General features: G+C 40.3%; 1 protein-coding gene across 1 annotated transcript; it reads right to left on the bottom strand.

Annotated features, from left to right (window-relative positions):
- Positions 1-805: 805 nt before the first annotated feature.
- Positions 806-19330, bottom strand: hs3st3l (heparan sulfate (glucosamine) 3-O-sulfotransferase 3-like). Its single transcript, XM_077626635.1, has 3 exons — positions 18574-19330; positions 2336-2565; positions 806-2164 (listed from the first exon to the last, which is right to left on the bottom strand). The coding sequence occupies exons 1-3, from the start codon at positions 19035-19037 to the stop codon at positions 1776-1778; spliced, it is 1083 nt and encodes a 360-aa protein (XP_077482761.1). The 5' UTR covers positions 19038-19330; the 3' UTR covers positions 806-1775.
- Between the last annotated feature and the right edge of the window lie 1505 nt (positions 19331-20835).

Below are 20835 nucleotides of genomic sequence, written 5' to 3'. Positions count from 1 at the left end.
TCTCTCTCTCTTTCTCTCTCTCTCTCTCTCTCTCTCTCTCTCTCTCTCTCTCTCCTCCGCGCACTACCCGTTGTGCTGAATAATATCACATTTTGGTATTGAACATCATAACCACTAGAAACCTATTTGTTACCTTGGGAGTAGATGGTGAATTAGAACCAATAAAGAGATGTTTTTCCATTGTAATATCCTGTTTTTGTATTTAGTTCGGTGGCCCAGTGGCGCGAGTGGTTAGCGTGTCAGCCTCACAGCTCTGGGGTCCTGGGTTCAAATCCAGGTCACGTCCACCTGTGTGGAGTTTGCATGTTCTCCCTGGGCCTGTGTGGATTTCCTCCGGGTACTCCGGCTTCCTCCCACATTCCAAAGACATGCACGATAGGCTGATTGCACACTCTAAATTGCCCCTAGCTATGAGTGTGAGCGTGAATAGTTGTTTGTCTCCTTGGGCCCTGCGATTGGCTGGCCACCAATTCAGGGTGTCCCCTGCCTCTGGTCAGCTGGGATAGGCTCCAGCACCCCCCGCAACCCTAGTTAGGATAAAGCGGTTCAGAAAATGAGATGAGATGTATTTAGTTCATTTCTATGGAAACAATTGATTTGAGATATGAGTAAATTGACATACGAGCTCGGTCCCGCAACGCATTAACCTCGTATTGCAAGGTATTACAGTACAGTGCTACTGGCTTTATGATGGAGTCACGTTACTTCAAGGTAAGTAAAACACTTGAACACTTGTAGACCATGAAAATGGATTTCATGCAAAAATGAAATCAAATTTTAATTTTTAAATCAGTTGAGATACAATTTAATGTAACAAAGGAACCTATTTTATCACTGCAAATGTTATTCACATTGCTGCAGGGCATCATGGACACACTGGAAGTAACCTGATACCAATATGATACTAATAGTTTCACATCTGTAAATTTAATAAACAAACTACTGTAAGAAAAACAAAAATGTAATAGGTTGAAACATTTTTTTATTCCTGAAAATAGTTGCGTTTTTCTTCTTAAACTAGTGCAAATACATGCAAAAAATAAAACCCTGTAAATAGGCATAAAAAAGCCTGACATTTTTAAACATCCAAAGACGGAACAAAGACCCTGCATGGTTCTGAACTTTGTGTATGGGTTTGTCTGTCATCTGGGAGACCATTTGGACATCTCACCCCCGAAATGTGTTGACCCGAGCCGTAGCACACACATTTACAGCCCTGCTTACAAGTGCTAAAGGACCAAGTGATGCACATCACTTACACCACCTACATCCATTTAGCCACATTCATTATTCAAGAATACAAAACCACTCAGTCTAACGTGAGCTCATTTCGAGATTCTCTCGCTCATCCATCTTTGTCGTTAGCGACATATAAATGATTCATCAGTTTTTCAAAAAATTATACATGAGTCACACAGTCGGTATGCATTGATTGGCCTGATGAAAAGTAGATGTAAAAGGTAAAAATGAACTACAGTTCCAACTATCATAATCCAGATTATGTTATGATGTGAACTATTACAACCAAGTGCAATGTATATTTTAGCAGACACTTTCCCACTTTTAGAAGCTTGAAACAAGGTGCCATTCATAGGTCTTCCAACGCAATACGTTCTGGATAGTAGCGACCTGTAAAGAGAGGAGCTACAGACGATCCAGAATGCGGAGTAGTGGAAGAAAACAAGAAGCCAGGCAACTCTTCCAGCACAGTGAAAAGGGGGAATCGGTGTTTATTAGCGAGTTTCAGAGAAGAGGATTTTTAGTATACCAATGTCCTACTGCCATCCAAAGTCCTGTCCCGCCAACAAATAAAAGCGCTGGTTATGGGGCTTGTAAAAATCCCTCAGTTTCTGCATCACCTCTGGTTCGATTGAGGCATGGGTCCTCCCTTTGGTTTTACCCAAACAGTGGGGTTTACTGCTACCTTCAGGCTTTTTCAGGCAGGGGAATCCTTTTGTTTTGTTGAAGTAGAAATGCTTGTCTGTGACAATCCGCTGTAGGCCCAGAAAATCTTGGACTTTCCCCACTTCCCCAGCCGGATCGGAGATGAGTCTTTCGCCGCTGACTAGGTGAACCTGACTCCGGGGGAACCAGGCCAGCCATCGCTCCAGGTGCTGGGCGTATAGACCGATCCATAGAGGGCTCCACTGTGAATCAATCTGACCTGAAACACATATATAGTATACCACAGGGGTCACCAACTGCGGACCTCGAGGGGCCCCTATTCAGTCTGTTTTTCATATCTCCCTTCTCTGCCACATCTGAATCAAATGATCAAACATCAAACTGTATAGGGAAAAGAGTTGAGGCTCACCTATTAGTAAGATAGACTCACCTGTGGTACGATTCTTGAAGGCGAGGCTCTCAAAAGAAGGGATGTTAGGTGTCTTGGAGATGATCTGTGTATAGTCAGATATAGCTCGGGTCACTGGGTCCCGTACGACCACTATCAGCTTCACATCTTGTGACATCGCGTGGACTCTTGAGGGTGTTTCCACAGTAACAAAGTAGCGTGGGGTCTTCTCCATGACAATCTGGCCATCCAATGCTTTGGGCATCATACTCCTGCAAGTACATTGCAAAATAGGACTTTGAATCTTGTCAAACGTCAGTCATGTTTCATCTAATTTCATACAAAGTGTATAGAACTGGATGTTAAACCATGTGCATGTCTGTGCTCCAGTGCTAGAAACTGAGCAGACGCGGTTGATTTAGAGGTAAATGACTCAAGAGGGCTCATGGGACCAGACTGAGGCATCTGCTGTCACACCTGTCACATACGTGACATACTGGCCATGCAGCGTCATTCACTGAATGAGCAATTCTTATTGTAACTGCTGTGAATGCAATGGCGAATGTGCTTTGAATTTAGGCTAAACAATGGTCAAAACTCTATTTTTCAACCATTTTCTTGAGATATGGTAGATTATCAATACATACCTGTCAACGTATAAGTTTTTCCCCTATTTTATCCAATTTTTCATCATTTCAAATATTGTACACCATATGACAACTTTTATACGGGAAAAGTAAGTTTTTTGCAAAACCGATCTCGTCTTCCCCATTTCGGCTCTAATCCGGATCGTCTCGGTCACTGGTAGCAGACGAAAACGACATCGTCGATTCCTAATGTTGTCATGTTTGAGCATGATTTGCACAGGCGGTACTAAAGATTTAGTGAGAAACAATCTTGGGATTTAAATTGTGTGTATTGAAATTTGAAAGAACACAATACATTTTCCAATCAGTATTTCATCAAACACAGCAGATTACAATATGGTTAAAAACTAATGTAATCACTCGTTATTTTCTCATATTCTGAATATCATATGCTCTTATTTGTTGACAACTAGTTTACATTCATTTTCCGTACCGCTTATCCTCACAAGGATTGCAGTGGTTGCTGGAGAACTTAGGGCGAAAGGCAGACTATTGCCTGGGGCGAAAGGCAGACTATTCCCTAGACTGGTCAACATTCAGCCATAGCGCACACAGAGAGACAGACAACCATTCGCACACACAATAATGCCACCACCAAGCGGGAATCGATCCCACGTTTGCCTGCACTGAAGTCAGCCGAGTAAACCTCTACACCAGCGGTGCTCAATACATGGATCGTGATAAAACAGTCAATCGCTAAGGTACTATTGGTAGACCGCATGACAGTAAGATTTGATCCAGTAAAAAAAATACAATAACATTTGATATAAGACTTGAGCTGGGAAACAGCGCCACCGCGAGTCCAAGCATGCTTGCTGCCTGCCTACACTACTTTAGGTCCTTACTGGCATCAGGTATATTGTCGGCATACACAACTGCTGAGCTTTGTCATTGGTCCGGAAAAAAAAAAGTAGATCACGCAAAGTTGGCTCCTTGAAAAGTAGATCTTTGAGCAAAAAAGTTTGAGTTGGTCTACACCATCATTTGGTCTATTATGGATATCTTATTCTTTTATTATCTCAAAGCTAGTCCCGGATGTACATTCATTCATTTTCCAAACTGTTTATCCTCATTGGAGCCTATGTCAGCCAACGAGAGGCACCAGCCGGGGTACACCCTAACTTTGTCTCCAGCCAATCGCCGGGCACAAAGAGACAGACAACCATTCACACTGACACACACACCTAGGGGCAATTTAGAGTGTTCAACCAGCCTAAAATGCATCTTGCAGGGATGTAGGAGGAAACCAGAGTACCCGGAGAAAACCCAATTAAGATGATATTGAACTCTCAATCTCAGAACTGTGAGGTTGATGCTATTTTGCCTTTACAATGCCTCTCAAAGAAGAGGTGCCATGATAGGCTCCTGTATTTCCTTGACATTAATGAGGAAAACCGGAACAGTGCATGTGTGTGGTTGACAGTAAAACAAACAAAGACGGGATAATATCAAATACATAATTGTAAGGTAAATAGGTATCTTATTTTACACAATAATCTTGTAGCAGAGACTCAAGCCTAGATTTCTTTTATGAATTACAAGCAGAACCAAAAGAGAATTGTTGCGCTATTAAAAAATGTATCTTTTGAAAAATGGGTGTTTAACAAATAAAAGATTGAGTATACACAGAGAATGTGAAGAAATTCAATCACTCGTCTATTAGGATCCGATAGCCATTTTGGCCACCATAAAAAGTTTCAACTCTCTACGTTGCACAGTTTGAACAAACCTAGTGAGAGAATCTTATCATACACAGACACACACACACACACATAAATCACACTTTATAAGGATTATAGATCATGTATCTGAAAAAGTCGCAGACTAAACAGTAGGAGCCATTGGGGACACAAGAGGTAAAAGACATTGGATGTGTCATCGTGCCTCTGTTATCGGTAAAGGTTTCATGTGCTTGTAACTAAAGAAGCCATCAATACAGTCACCTCCCAATGCTTTCTGACTATTATGAATCGCACGTACACACACATAGAATGAATACATTTGATCGGATCAGTATGAGACATGCAGTCTGCAGACTTTCTTTGTCCTTCCAATTGCCTGAACAGCAGGAGCCTCGCTGTCTACATCCATGTATTGATAGACACATTTTCAAAGCACTTAGCCACACATTTTGCAAGCAAACATATGCTTTCTGTGTTTTTTTTCTTTTATACACACTTCTTAAGATTTTTCAGATATCACACTGTAGACCTTGGTGTTCATGTCTGTGCGTTGCAAGAGCTTTGTTAATGAAAAATCTGGGTGACGGATGAAGGCATGATGACATTGGATACTAATATACCCCAAATAGCAATCTCCCCATGAATCGCTAGGAGCCAAGAGTATCCCATCAAATCATGGTATTGCGTCAACATAAAGAACTAATTCGTGTCCTCAAGAAAAACACAAAAGTCTGTCATTTTTATATGTCTGGACAGACATACTAATCAACCAGCCTCCCAAAAATTGTGTCATTTATATGTTAATTATATGTGCTTCGGTTCTCCCTTTGATTTATGATCTCTTGAGTATATTGTGAAATTAGTTCCATGATGACGTATAACATTTGTAACAATTTTGTATGTTATATTGTCTACACGATAATGGAATAATTGTTTCGCTACAAGTACTTGGGGTTGACAAAAACAATATCACAGTTTACTGTATAGCTTATGGAACAGTAGAAATACACCAACATCTAACATATATTTTTACATTTATTTTCCATACAGAAAATCTACATATAAAAATGATTTATTTATTCAATCCAATGTTTTTTATGAAGTCTGCTTTTCATATCAAATCTGCCTCCATTATTTTTAGTTACACTAAAATTTTAGTGTGTTTGTTCAGCCTACCATGAATGTTTGGGGATGCGGCAGGAACCTGGAGTACCTGGAGAAAACCGATACAGACGCTCCCCTACTTACGAACATTCAACTTACGAACAACGGTACATACGAACATGTCTGCAAATTGCGTTTAAGTCCAAAAATTTTCGCAAGTCCAATTTTGTATTTCGCGCCTTTTTCGGAGTAGTACTTCTTTCCGCCGCTAATACCGACGCCTGGCGCTGTGAGAGCTCAGCTCACCCAGCATCTACCATCTTCTTCGTTGCAATGCGGAAGTGCGTGAATGTATCTCCAGTGTGCAAAGAACCTTTTTCATTTGTATCATTAAATATCTCATGCATCCAATATTGAATATGGTTGGTAAAAAGCTAAAGGCTTCTATTGAGGGAGTTGCAAGGAAGAGGCAAGCCATTTCATTTGAAACGAGTGGCAATAATAACGAAGCTTGATGCGCGTGAGACTGGTGAGCGTTTCACGGGCATTGAATCGTTCGAGCGTCAGTACCATTTATAAACAGAAAGATCGAGCAGCAGGACCCAAATATTGAACGTTGCACAAAGTTTGCAAATCAATTGAATGATGCCATACAGTGCTACCGCATAATTTATGATGAAAAAAAGAAGAAAACTGCAATCGTCATTAGGTCGCTTCTTTTGGCCAGTTTCTAATACATAAATCTCTCTCTCTCTCTACAGTACTGTACATATTCTCTCCATTTTTTTTTTTTTTTTCAGTACAAACCAATGCGTGTTACTTATACAAGCCTTGAACATACAAATGCACTTATATAAACCTTCAATATCCTTATATCGGCCTTAAACATAAATTATAATACAAAATATAGCACTGAATCAACTTACAAACAAATTCAACTTATGAACAATCGCTCGGAACCAATTGCGTTCGTAAGTAGGGGAGTGTCTGTATAGGCAGAGGAAGAACATGCAAACTCTGCACAAGAAGGTCAGAGTATGGTTTTGAACTGAAGAATGGTGAGTAACCACTGTTCGCCGTGTCTTGTCAAAGCAGCAACATCAATTAACGTAATATAACAGCAAAATCCCTACTCGCCAGAGTACTTATCAGTTTTACCGGTAAAGAATTCGGTAACATAATACACGTATACACACAAAGGAGGAGAGGATGATTTGCAATAACTGAGTGTTTAACACTGTTTGTTCTATAATTATTCAAAACAGAGAAATTTCTATTGATGCTGTGGATTGCCTGAGACAGAAGCATGAACTATTGACCTTTTCATTTCTTTCAATGGGACCACTGTGTTGTGGTGCTCAGTGAGACATAATGTGCCGAGATGCAGTCTCCTTCCATTCATATGAATGAATGCAGCGTGTGAATGTGAAGTTTATTTTGTTATTGTTGTGAGTTGTGACAGAATTCAATGTGACGGCATCTATTATAAGAGTTTAATATGAATGCATTTGAGTCAATATGCTGAAAGTGGAAGCTCGGACTGGAAATGACAGGGAGAATCCACATCGTTCATTATATAGTGAGAAAAAAAAAGGTGAACTGCCTGGAAGTATGATCGCTGGTATACTGACAAAATTTATTTTACAATTCGTGAGAGCATCTTTCTGTATGTCTTGATTTTCTTATTTTTTGCTAATATAACTTTGTCATACATGTTTAGATCGGGTTCATCTAAACCAAAGAAGTTTTATCTACCCCGGAAGTGAGTTAACCAAGATTTTATATTTTCTTTTGTGATTTATCTCTTTTTGATTCAATTATTGGAGCTCTTAAAGCAGGAGGCGGGAACCTTTTTGAAAGAGAGAGCCAGAAACAATTCATATTTTTAAATGTTATTCCATTAGAGCCACACTCAGAAGTTAAACGTCAAAATACATAAACGTGTTTTTGGTCATTTCAACAATTAAAGTACAAAAAAGTCTCAGAATTCTTTTAACAACATTGTTACGCTGTTGTTAAACAATGAGTATAAATGTGAATATGCATTCACGAGGGAGTCTAATGGAAAATAAATGATTACAGCGGCATTAAAAGTGCAATTAAATGTTATTCCATGAGAGCCATACGTTATACTTCAAAATACATAAAAATGTTTCCTTTTTGGTCATTTCAACAATTAAAGTACAAAAAAGTCTCATAATTCTTTCAACATTCTTACGCTGTTGTTAATTAATGAGTACCAATGAGAGTATACATTCACAAGGGAGCCTTATGGAAAAATGACAGCGGCGCTAGAGGTACATTTTAGCTTACAGGTTAACGCAGAGTCATATGCACCCTTCAAAAAAGCCACATATGGCTCACGAGCCATAGGTTCCATACCTGTGTCTTAAAGTGTTAGTTCCTACGTTAAAACATCAGGTAGAGCTGTGGGAAAACTGGTCCGTAGAATGAGTATTTCTCTGGCAAAAAAGTTCTCGAAATGAAAAGAATTACTGATATGTATGGATTTTTTTCGATCTTTGGTTTTACATACAGCTTATTCTGGAACCTATCCCAGGTGGCATCATATACACTACAACAACATTTAAAAATTATATATATAATTATTATTATTATTATTCTTAGTCACTCAATATCAAGTGTAAGATGTGCAACTTGACAATAAATCCATCAGTTCTTATCTTAATGGTGGTACGCTCATTTTTTCCCCCAAAATTATATTCTTACGTTTTTCTTACTAAGCTTTGTAGGAAACAGCTGGGTAATATGAAAAGTGAAAGCAATCTGACTTTCAACTGAATTAATTGGCACTTTGAGTGAAAGACCAAACATCCAATATTATGAACACAGGGATTATCCAGTTTATCATAAGCCTCTGTTTGCCTTTGAGGAAGCTCTCTTTAGTTAGCAATTTCCCAATATTTCATCTACACTCTCTAGTGTGTTATATCCCCAGAAACCCCAAAGCCCACTGGCTATTGATCGTCACGGTGGCTTATGGTAAGTATGTATGTGTTGACACCCAGGAACAATGACCACTAGGATAGTGATATGGTTGACACAAAGAGGTGTGAATACAAGAGGACAGAGAATTAGACTGAGGGTAACAATGTAGCACTGGGTCCCAGCTGGAACTAGGAGTGGCAGGTGGGAGATATGGCAGTCAGGACCCTCTCTAGAGCCTCATCAGTAGCGCGCTGTTTTGCAGTGTGTTAAAAAATGTGAAGTTGATCATAAAATGGAATATACAGCAAAGTATTGTTAGGTGAGTTGGATTATACATGTGATTTATTAATTGATTTTCTGAACCGCTTTATCCTCAATAGGGTCACGGGGGGTGCTGGAGCCTATCCCAGCTGACTTGGGTCCAGAGGTGGCCAGCCGATCGCAGGGCACGATTATATATGTTAAATCACTGTTTATCTTTTGACCCAAAAAAGAAATAAAGAGCATAGAGTGTTATTTATGAGAAATATTAACCATTTGAGTGTGTAAATATGAGTCTGTATGCATGAGTGTGTTAGTAGGAGGCCTCTCATTGCCTCTGTATGGAGTACAATTAAGGGGTCAGGCTATTGTGACTCTGCTCTGTCCACTTCCAAGAGACATCCATCATAGGGGTGCCCAAAGTCTCGAGGGAGTGTCTTAATGAGAGCCGAGTACCCCAACCCGTCTGGGCCTCGTGACGATCACCTCCAAAGTGGATCATGGACTCACACACACCTGAACCCCAGTTAATAAAACTAAAACACAATGTGGAAGTTACTAAATCGGATCCGGTAATCAGAGCAGTGAAAAAAATATGCATACACATTGAAATTAATTATAACACATTTATGCCAGCAGAAGATCATATGGGGAACCTCTATTCAGCATTCATTTATTTAGTGTTTTTCAACTGCCCACCGAATCGTGGTTAACATCCAATGTTATGACAGGCATTCTTCTTTGATTTGTGTGGCAATTACATGCCATTGTGGACATACAAAAACACAAGTAGCACCATGCGCTATGTCATGGTGGCAGAAAGCCACAAACGGCCTCCCATTAGTGAGTGCATTTTGAATTGCAGACAGATAACGGTCATTGGGGCATATGATTCTGAAAAGAATTTGTAATTTTTTTCGTCTTAACTCTTTTCAATGAATGACCTTGATGACATGCTTCACAAATTTAGAATGTCATGAACTAACCACACGGTAAATTAATATATCACAGTGAAATGAAAACATTCACAGGTGTAACAAAAACATGACGATACATGAACATCAAATTAGGATTATCAGAATTTGCACACTATGAAGTGCACATGACAAAAAGGTACCCATCTTAAATTTCTCAGAATTTAAGAAAAAAAACATATATGCCACATCTGACTATAAACTGCATGTATCCATGTCTTAATATGGTATATTAAATGATCATGGAAATTTCAATTGCTTAAAAATATATTTATTGGACAAATTTACATCAACACACTGAATTATATATTTTGGTCAGCAGTCAGTCGTACTGCATAAACACAGACAAAAAACTTCAAACTCACTATTTCACTGCCACTAGGGGAATTGATCCCATGCTGCCTGCACCAAAGTCAGGCAACAGGTAACACTAATATATGTTAAATGATACCTCTACTTACAAATGGTTCTTTACATGAAATATTCAGGTTACAAAAAGCCTCCACGGGAGCCATTTTGTCCCAAGATATGAAAAAAATCAATTTTTTTCCCATTTGCCATCTCCCAACACCTCGCTGGCCTTGTACGAGAGGCATACTCAGAATTCAAAAGTCAAAATACATAAAAACGTGTCAATTTTTTGGGGGGTCATTTCAACACTTAAAGTACAAAAAGTCTCATAATTCTTTTAACAACATTTTTACACTGTTGTTAATCAATGAGTATCAATGAGAGTATACATTTTAGCTTACAGGTTAACGGAGAATCATATGCACCCTTCAAAAGAGCCACATATGGCTCAGGAGCCATAGGTTCCCTACTCCTTTCTTCTAGTGTTAGTTCCTACATTAAAACACCAGGTAGCGATGGATAGGGTCGAGGGTTTGAATCCAGGTCGGTCCTCACTATGGGGTGTTTTCATGTTCACCGGGATAGTGTGGGTTTTCTCCGGGTCCTCCCACATCCCAAAAACATGCAGGGTAGGCTATTTGAACACTTTATATTGCCCCTAGGTATGAGTGTATGTAGTTTTCAGGGATACATGGTGTCCTTTGCCTTGTGCCCGTAGTTCGCTCGGATGGGCTTCAGCACCCCCATGACACTTGTGAGGATGAGCTTGGAAAACGAATGAAACTCCAGCACGAATAAAAGATACGCATTATTACGAGACACGGGAAGAAAAACTTCTACACTTTTAATTTCTGACCGTGCTAATTGTATCACCTTATTGACTATATATTTATCGTCAATATATATATAGACTTTGGGTTGACATTGAGACTAAAAGTAAACAGCTTCTTAACATTGCCAGTAAACCAAGGTTAATAAAAGTGATCATTTGAAGGAAGCACAAAAAATCCAGTGCAAGCAGTCCTGCCATCTTAAAGGTAGAACTTCCTCCGTTTTTTGACCCAATCTGAACAAGTCTGCCTTTACACACAAATGCACTCACACACATGATCCTAACTCTTATCACATTGCCCAGGATTGAAAAAGAGGTCAGCGAAGTTGCTGTAACTGTCGTCATCGTTCAGCCTGCAATCTAACCGAGCTTTATCTCTCTTCCCTGAATTCTATCTCCGACTTCATTCACTTCTACCGTGGATCCATCAGTAAAAAATAAAAAAAATAAAAAACATATTGGGTCAAACATGAAATTTCACCCGAGCATTTTTAATGGAGGCCTTCAGGGCTACAGAGGTGGATGGAAGAGCTATGTGTAACATGACACCCTGTGTTTGAGATAATCCTCCTGCAGGATAAAGCTTCCTGCTAATTGTAAGAGAAGCTGAGCTGACCATTGCAAAGCGCTCTAATGCTAGAGTCAACTCAAGGTCAGAGAGAGGAGATAGAAGTATCGATCCCAGACAGCATGAGAGGCAGTAAACTTCGAGGCCATCTCAGGGTTTATAACAGCATTTTTCCTGATCCAATCTCCCTTCAAACACCATTAAGGCATCTTTGTCTGGGGGTCTGATCTCAATTGCTCCTCTACATTTGTTGATGATATAATTAATGCAATTTCCCATTTGCATTATCTTGAAATACAGGTGCGCCTTGATAAATGTGTCACTGATGGTGTAGTGGTACGTTTGCCGGCAGCATAGGATTGATGCCCACTCAGTGGCATTGTGATTGCAAGTTTGAATGGTTGTCTGTCACTGTGTGCACTGTACGACTGAATGGCGACTAATTTAGAATGCCGAAAGTCAGCTTGGAGAGGCTAAACCACCCCGCAAACCGGACCAGAATAAGTGATGTTGAAAATGGACGAATGTATAGGCTTGATGAATGTAAGTATTATCGAAAATCGGTTTTAATAAAGCAACTTCTTACTGTTACAGTGACTAGATTTACATGCAGACAATACTTTTGTTAGTTTTTTTCCATTTTGTAAGGTTAAATGAGGGGTAATGTAGAAGTTGTCAACAGGTTTTCACAACATTGCAATAATTTATACAAGAAAAGTGGCAATTATAGGATTCACTGGACTCTTTTTATTTTTTATTTTAACTATTTACCTTTCTTTAGACCTTTATTTTCTACTGTTTTGTGTTGAGGTGCAGTTTTATCTGAAAATCCTTGAAAATCATTTTAAATAAAAAATATTCCAGTTATTCAAGATTAATTATCTATAAAATCTTGGAATTTTTAGAGCCTATTCCCAAGAGTAATTTTTACAAAGCAAATGTGAAGAATTGTTGCTGTTACTGTACAAAAATGAGATAAACTGAAGCGATTAGTATAAGAAATATATATGCCACAGCAACTACAACATGCACTGAAAAAACATTGTTGCTGATTTTATTGAGTGTTACTTTTTTTTTCAAAACCCATTAGTTACTTTGCCATTAATCCTCATTAGGGTCATGTGTGAACTTGATTTTATCCTGACTGAGTTTTGGCCACTCTGGTATCAGGTTTTTTTTCCAAAAGAAAATGTATAGATCCAGACCACATTGTACGTAGTCGTTCTTTTGTCAATTTCTCACAAACTATTGTTGGTCAGCCCATCTGTATGTCATCAATTACAGTAAAATTGGTACAAGCATTCCAATTTCCCCCTCACTCATAGTGGCCCCATATTAAGTGACAATTCTATAGCCTCTGTTGTTCATTTACTCGACTGTACTCATGTAGTGTTTGTCCATGTAATGACGTGAGGACATCATTAATTCTCAGCATACATGACCTGAGCTCAGAGGTCAATTGACAAAGCTGACAGTGATGTCAAGTGGCTCGACATACAATGATCCCCCATCTGGCCTGCAGGGAGTTGTGGCAGTCTGGTATCAGACAAACATCACCTAGACACACTAATTTTCAAAAAAATAAATAAACAAGCAACAACACTTTTTTGTACTATTTTATTTAGTTGCTCTACTAAACATCCTGTGGCAAAAAAGTACAGTACATCTATGTGGGGGGGGAAGAAATCCTCACTATTTTGCATGTAAGATTACTACAAATTTCAACTGTCTTTTCCTGTGTCTGTATTCTCACCCTCTTGCTACTGTGACAATGAAATTTCCCGAATACGGGATGAATAAAGTTCTCTAATCTAATCTAATCTAATCTAGATAATGATATTATGTCTTGGGAAGCTTCTGACCTGTTTCTGAGAGTTTACATTGGAGAAATATCTGTTTGTGTGTTTGAAGTGAATTAAAACACACTGCTTTTTTGGATAGCATCATGGAAAAGCCATGGTTAAACCTTGGGTGCAGTTTTCAGATGCCCAACTGTGCTACAAACGATGTTTAAACATTTGAAATTTATGTTGAATTTATTTATTTATTCCTCATTTTTAATACTGTTGATTAAGTCAATTAGTTTCAGACTGACAGTTTTTCTTCTTAATATGATTTTTCACATGTGATTCTGTTTTTTCTCATCCAACAGTCATTCTTTATCCACACTGCCTCTCAACTATGGGCAGAAGGCGGAGGACACCCTGAATTGGTTACCCGCCAATCACAGTCTTCACACTATCACAGAATTTAGATATTTGATTTACCCGCATTCCTCAAGGAATCCATATTACTCTAGAGCACATGTGTCAAAGTGGCGGCCCGGGGGCCAAATCTGGCCCCCCACATCATTTTGTGTGGCCCGGGAAAGTAAATCATGAGTGCCGACTTTCTGTTTTAGGATCAAATTAAAATGAAGAGTATAGATGTATGTTAAATTTTCTGATTTTCCCCCTTTTAAATCAATAATTGTAATTTTTTAATCCATTTATTCTGTTTTTAGTTCAAAAATCATTTTGTAAATTCTAAAAATATATTTAAAAAAATCTAAAATAAACATTGTTTTAGATCTATAAAAAATGAATATTCAGGGATTTTAATCCAGTTCTTTTAATCCATTTATAAAGAAAAAATCTAAATATGATATCTAAAATGGTCCGGCCCACATGAAATCGAGTTGACGTTAACGCGGCCCGCGAACTAACCCGAGTCTGACACCCCTGCTCTAGAGCATGGGTGGGAAAACTATTCCACAAAGGGCCGCAGTGGGTGCTGGTTTTCATTCCAACGCATAAAGAGGACACCTTTTCACCAATCTGGTGTCCTACAAGTGCAACCAGTGGATTGCAGTCAGGTGCTTCTTGTTTTCTGCAGAAATCTTAGTGAAAGTCAGTGTTTGTGCGGGATCGGTTGGAACCAAAAACCTGCACCCACAGCAAGCCTCGAGGACCAGTTTGTCGGTACTCGGACGTTTGGTCGCCGGACGTTTGGTCGCCGGACGTTTGGTTGCCGGACGTTTGGTCGCCCGGACGTTTGGTCGTCCGGACGTTTGGTCGCCGTACGTTTGGTCGCCAGACGTTTGACAACATGACAGAGAGTTTACTGTTGAAACCAGCTCTCAAAATTATATTCATGAGAGAGAGAGTTTAATATCTAAATATCTACTGTTGAAACCAGCTCTCAAAATTATATTCACCCGGGCGTCCGGCGACCAAACGTCCGGCGACCAAACGTCCGGGCGACCAAACGTCTGGCGACCAAACGTCCGGCGATCAAACGTCCGGCGACCAAACGTCCGGTCACGAGTTTGCCCACCCCTGCTCTAGAGCCTTTATTTGATGGCCAAAGCAGATGTTTTTATGTACATGTGAATGTGGAAGTGTGTGTATTATGTTAGTTCATCAGTGAGGCAATGCTAGTATTTGGCCATAGTAATATACAGTAAGCTGGTTAACATTTCATAACACACTCCAGATTTGGGTACGGTTCAAATATGTCATATAGGGATCATATTTATGGGGATTTAAATGTGCTTCTTGCCCAATATGCACAATTCTAAAGAATCCAAATACACAAATATGAGTGCTTATGAATGTTTGTCAAGGCCATTTTTTGTAATTTAGTTTAAATATTGTAATGGGTGACAGATTCTCCCCCTCTTGTTTTCAGTATGAGTTTGCGTGTGTGTATGTGTTGTATCTGAGTAGTGGAAGTTTTGATGGAGCAGCCTGAGAACAGACCCACATGACGACAGTAACATCTGGCCCCGGCTCCAGAGATGATTATGCTGCAGCTCTGCGAGGACTCATCCTGCAAGCCTTACTCTCACCCTGGTTTATACAGAATAACAGACATTCACAAACACGTACATATTGGTGTCGACAGATGGTGCAGTCTCTATGACAGTTAACTGTATCTCAGCAGAATAGTTGTCGGGATATATTTTGGTATGTGATCACAAAGATGAGTAAGCTTAAGACTGCTAATTGCTGCTTCAACTGATAGCAAATGCTGATGATGGAATCCAAGCCAACACACCACATGAAGAGTTTTAGCATTTTACCCAGAGAAAAATGCAATTTCACTCATTATTCCTGGCGTTACATGAAACTATTGAGTTTAAAATGTATTATCATTAAAAAGTTCAATACTTTATGTAAGTCATTCTCATTAAAGTCAGAAAATTAAACCGACACAAAATATTCATGAAAACTCAAACTTATCTGTCTCAAAAAACAAACAAACGTAATATTCGGGAAAACTTTAGACATTAGAACTTATCGTGACACTTCCTAATCAACCAAATTACTCAAACTTACTGAAAATGTGCTCTGAGACTATTCTCTGTCTGCATAAAGTCGGACACTGCCTTCACACTCGACCATTGTTCTGAAAATGTGCTACAGTTTCACTCAAGTCAAAGGCCATGCTCTTATTGGCCAGCACACCAAAGACTGGGTTTCCTCTGTAATTTACCGCCAATTCTTGTTGCTGGTTTGAGAGAGCGATAACACATAATAACGCAAAACTGGGATTTTTCAGTCACAGGGGTCGTGAGTCGTTCTGCCTATTTTCCGTTTTGTAAAAAAAAGTAGTTGTCTCGCAAATATAACATGAGTGTCATGAACATGATTGAAACATGCTTATGACAGTCAGTCTTTGTCACGTTTTGTTTGGGTTTTTGAGTGGATGAATGCGTGTTTTTACTTGTGTGGACTGTCCGGGTTATTGTGTGCTTTTTGCCTCTTGTGTCCCTCCAGGCTTCCCTTTCCTTATGTGGCCAGGTGAGTGTGATTGGCAATCGGCCCCTGTGTGTGTATTTAAACCCCTGTGTCTGACATGTCTGTGTGGGAGTATTACCTAGTGTTTCGTTTGGCCTCCTTCACGTAAGCCATGTTTTGCCTCTTCGTCAGTGTGCACCCTCTCAGCTCAGTTTAGATTTTAATAACCCTGTCCCAGTTTTTGTATTGACTATTTTCGTATTAAAATCCTGAGTTGTTCACTAGCACTCCCCTCATCTTTTTCCTGCTTCCCGCAACCTGGGTTCTACTTCGCTGACAGACAGCCATGACAGTCTTATTCCTAACCCTAACCCCTGACCCAGCGACATTTGAAACAATGTACATTTTTCATCAAAAGTGATATAACTTGCTGAAAAACACAAAATGACATCTGTAAAATGCATTCATTCTTATTCATGGCAGGTGTCATGTGATGATTATAATAGTCTGGCAATAAGAACCATTTAAATAGAGGGTAACCAGAAATGTTTTATGTTGTTGATATGAAGACACAACAAAAGTGTCTGCCATTTAACATTAAAAGTTAAAATTAATTATTAGATTGTTTATTTCCATCCATCTATTTTCTATACAACTTCACCACATTACAGCCAACGCCATTTCCCAGGTAACTTTTAGTATAGGGTGTGGTCTTTCATGATTGATGGCCAATCAACAGGTAATTCAGTTCATCACGAGTACATAAATATCTCTGAACACCTCAACGTCATTATATAGTGTTTTTTAACCAATGTTATAGTACTGTAAGCAAATAGTATACATTAAATCGAAAACATGCACTTTCTTCAGTTTGTGTACCAGAGCAGAATGAATAAAAATGTAATTTGTGAACAATCCTGTAAATAATTGGACTGGAAACTGTCAGAAACCTTAATAATTCACATTCAAAAAGTTACTTTAATGGGGACTCCCATGTGGCATGTTAAAACTCAGCCATTAAAGGCATTCAGATTTCGATTCTGCGTGGGCAGGCCAATAAAAGTAAACAAATTTATGAATTATTATATTTGAAAGACCTAAGTGGGGCGGCTGGGTGGTTAGTGCGTCAGCCTCACAGTGGGGGACCTGGGTTAAAATCCAGGTCTGTCCACCTGTGTGGAGTTTGCATGTTCTCCCCGGGCCTGCGTGGGTTTCCTCTGGGTACTCGGTTTCCTCCCACATTCCAAAGACATGCATGGTAGGGTGCAGAGTTGCCAACCTCCGTCGACCCCATTTCAGGAGTACCCTTGTGCCATTTCCGGAGTTTATCCGGAGTGAATGCGATTCACGCAAAATCGATATGCGCTGAAGTCGCACAAGACGAATCATTCGTCAGAACTTGTAACTCGTATGATTCACAATCAATGTTCCCTCTAATTTTTTGTTTGTCTGGGCAGAAAGACAACCTCCCTGAGCACATTGAGTACTGGTGTGAGCAACATCATCATTGCTCGCTATGGGCACACACCAGTATCACACCTGCCATAAGCAGGTGCATGTCTACTACACATAAATGATTTAGTAATAATAAAATGTAATGATTAATATCTATGAATGGGCAGCCCGGCGGATGAGTGGTTCGCGTGTCGACCTCACAGCTAAAAAAAAATGGGATTTTATTTTGTGCGCTCCATATGATTTGCTGTGCGCAGCTTAGAGGGAACATTGTTCACAATGCACTCGTGTTACCGAATTCTTCCAGTTTACAGTGCTGTTGAATCAAGATGGCGGAAGCCGTAGCGATGGTGTGAATTTTGAGGCATTTAAATTGGAAATTTGGTACTTTTCCGAAATGGTTGCTGAAGAAAAAATGTAAGTGACAATTTTGGGGGGATTTCCGGAGTTTAGGGAAGTTTGCCTTGCATTTCTGGGTAAACTCCTGAAATTCCGGAGTAGTTGGCAGCTCGGAGGCTGATTGGAAACTCTAAATTTCCCCTAGGTATGAGTCAGTGCGTGAATGGTGGTTTGTCTCCTTGTGCCCTGCGATTGGCTGGCCACCAATTCAGGGTGTCCCTCGCCTCTGGCCCAAAGTCAGCTGGGATAGGCTCCAGCACCCCCCGCGAGCCTAGTGAGATAATTATAGCGGTTGAGAAAATGAGATGAAATGAGACTTAAGTGTTAGTAAACATACCTGTACCATTCCAGTCCTCGTGTGTAATGTCGGTCAAAAAAGTGTGGTTCGGAACCAAGAGCTCGGATGTCAGGATGAAGGCGCAGAAACTCCAGAAGAGCTCTTGTACCCCCCTTCTTCACCCCAATGATCAGTGCTTGAGGTAACCTCCGAGTGGCCGTCCATTCCTTCCCGGTGTTGTTCGTTTCTTGGGCGGGCTGACCCGAGAACGCACCCTCGCTCACTGCCGCGGCTTTGGGACCCCCGCTGTCGTTTCTCGCGTACGGCCATCTCGCTGTGAGGACGCCGAGCATGGGGGGCTTGCTGTCAGAGTTTTCGACCAGTCTCGAATGGCAGCATCCGGCCAGGAGGTAGACCAAGGAGAAACATAAGATGCTCAGCGTTGACGCGATGGTGAGCCGGTGGAAGAGTCTTCGCAAATCCGCGTTTGGAAGATGGTGATGATGATTGTAAAAAACTGCCATCCCTCAGACATCCATGAGATTGACAAGCCATTTTACCGCGCGTTCGACCCACATCCAGTCATGATAACTCTTGGTTAAGAAATAAAAACTCTTTAAAGAAGCTTGTCAAAAGTCACTCGCTTTCTCCTGGTTGATTTACTTGGTGTGCGAAATCCAGGAGGACTTCACTTTATGCAAAAATGATGCGCAGTAAATCTTAATCATTAGTCAAAGTCATTCACCGAGTATGTTTCTCGCCCTTTCACCTCCACGGAATTAGTCTGTAACTCTCTGGGATGGTTTATCTCAAGCGTAAATCAAGCTCTCTCTCCCTCTCTCCCTCTCCCTCTCTCTCTCTCTCTCTCTCTTTCTCTCTCTCTCTCTCTCTCTCTCTCTCTCTCTCTCTCTCTCTCTCCCTCTCTCCCTCGCTCCCTCTCTCCCTCTCTCCCTCTCTCTCTCTCTCTCTCTTTCCTCTCTCTCTCTTTCTCTCTCTCTCCCTCTCTCTCTTTTCTTTCTCTCTCTCTCTCTCTGTCTCTCTCTCCCCCTCTCTCTTTCTCTCTCTCCCTCTTTCTCTCTCTCTCTCTTTCTCTCTCTCTGTCTCTCTTTCTCTCTCTTGCTTTCTCTCTCTCTTTCTCTCTCCCTCTCTCTCTCTCTCTCTTTCTCTCTCTCACTCTCGTTCTGTCTCTGTCTCTATCCCAAACAACCAATTTTAGTCAAAATTATTAAGGTTTATCAGTTGAAACATTTAATAACATTTTTATATAGCATCCAAATGAATATCAGTTGATTTATATGTTGTTGTGTTCTGATTTTAATTCAGATTTTATACAATGACCTAATTAAAATTACGTTTTGTAAAACAAACACTGACTAAACCCTAAATTACTTCAAGTGGGCATAGCATCTTCTTGAATGGAAGCACCGCATAAAGGTTTGTCTCATCTCTTCTGGGGGTGCTGGAGCCTATCCCAGCTGACTTCGGGCACGAGGCGGGGGGACACCCTGAATTGGTGGCCAGCCAATTGCAGGGCACAAGGAGACAAACAACCATTCACGCTCAAACTCATTCCTAGCGGCAATTTAGAGTGTCCAATCAGCCTACCATGCATGCCTTTGGAATGTGGGAAGAAACCGGACTACCCGGAGAAAACCCACACAGGCCCAGGGAGAACATGCAAACTCCACACAGGTGCATCGACCTGGATTCGAATCCAGGGCCCCCAATGTGAGGCCAACGCGCTAACCACTCATCCGCCGGGAAACCTTTTATAAAGGTTTATGGGCACCGTAAAAGTGTGGATAAAAGCGCTATCTATTTACCATTTATTGCTTCACGTGTGTTTAATGAAAAACTTTTAACCGCAGACACAGGTAAACATATGTAGGTCATTGTCAGAAGGACCTGGATTCTAAATCAGACAACGTAGCTGTAATTGGCTTAGTGGTCAGACAGCATGTCAGTCATTTTATCCTGACCCATGTGGCAGTCTGCTTCCTGCTGATACTCAGGAATCCTGTATGACTTTTTGCTTGTGATTACTAATCTACGAGTTAGCAACAACATTTTAGCATTATTTTGTTTGATCCAAAAATCACAAAGTGTAAGGTCCAATGCTTCTATAAGCAGAAAGGCGTTGTTATTGTTGTTAGGCACCACTGTTAGATTGCATTATTGCAGAGTGGGACCAAGGTACAGATAATAGCTCATAGGAGACTCATTAATTCCCTTTTGCAACCCATACAGCTCAAACACAGACACCACTTCAAACACACACACACACACACACACATACACACGTTCACTAAACACCCATGCTTC

The sequence above is a fragment of the Stigmatopora argus genome, chromosome 18 (assembly GCF_051989625.1).
Source record: "Stigmatopora argus isolate UIUO_Sarg chromosome 18, RoL_Sarg_1.0, whole genome shotgun sequence".
Classification (NCBI taxonomy): Eukaryota; Metazoa; Chordata; class Actinopteri; order Syngnathiformes; family Syngnathidae; genus Stigmatopora; species Stigmatopora argus.
This window is presented reverse-complemented; position numbering and strand designations above follow the sequence as displayed.

What these genes read in the sequence shown, in the direction of transcription:
- hs3st3l (XM_077626635.1), bottom strand. Translation starts at nt 19,037, where the DNA reads ATGGCAGTTTTTTACAATCATCATCACCATCTTCCAAACGCGGATTTG. An exon ending in CGAGGACTGGAATGGTACAG is followed by an intron (nt 2,566 to 18,573) that starts GTATGTTTACTA and finishes ATGTACTTGCAG; the next exon opens with GAGTATGATGCCCAAAGCAT. An exon ending in CTTCAAGAATCGTACCACAG is followed by an intron (nt 2,165 to 2,335) that starts GTGAGTCTATCT and finishes TATGTGTTTCAG; the next exon opens with GTCAGATTGATTCACAGTGG.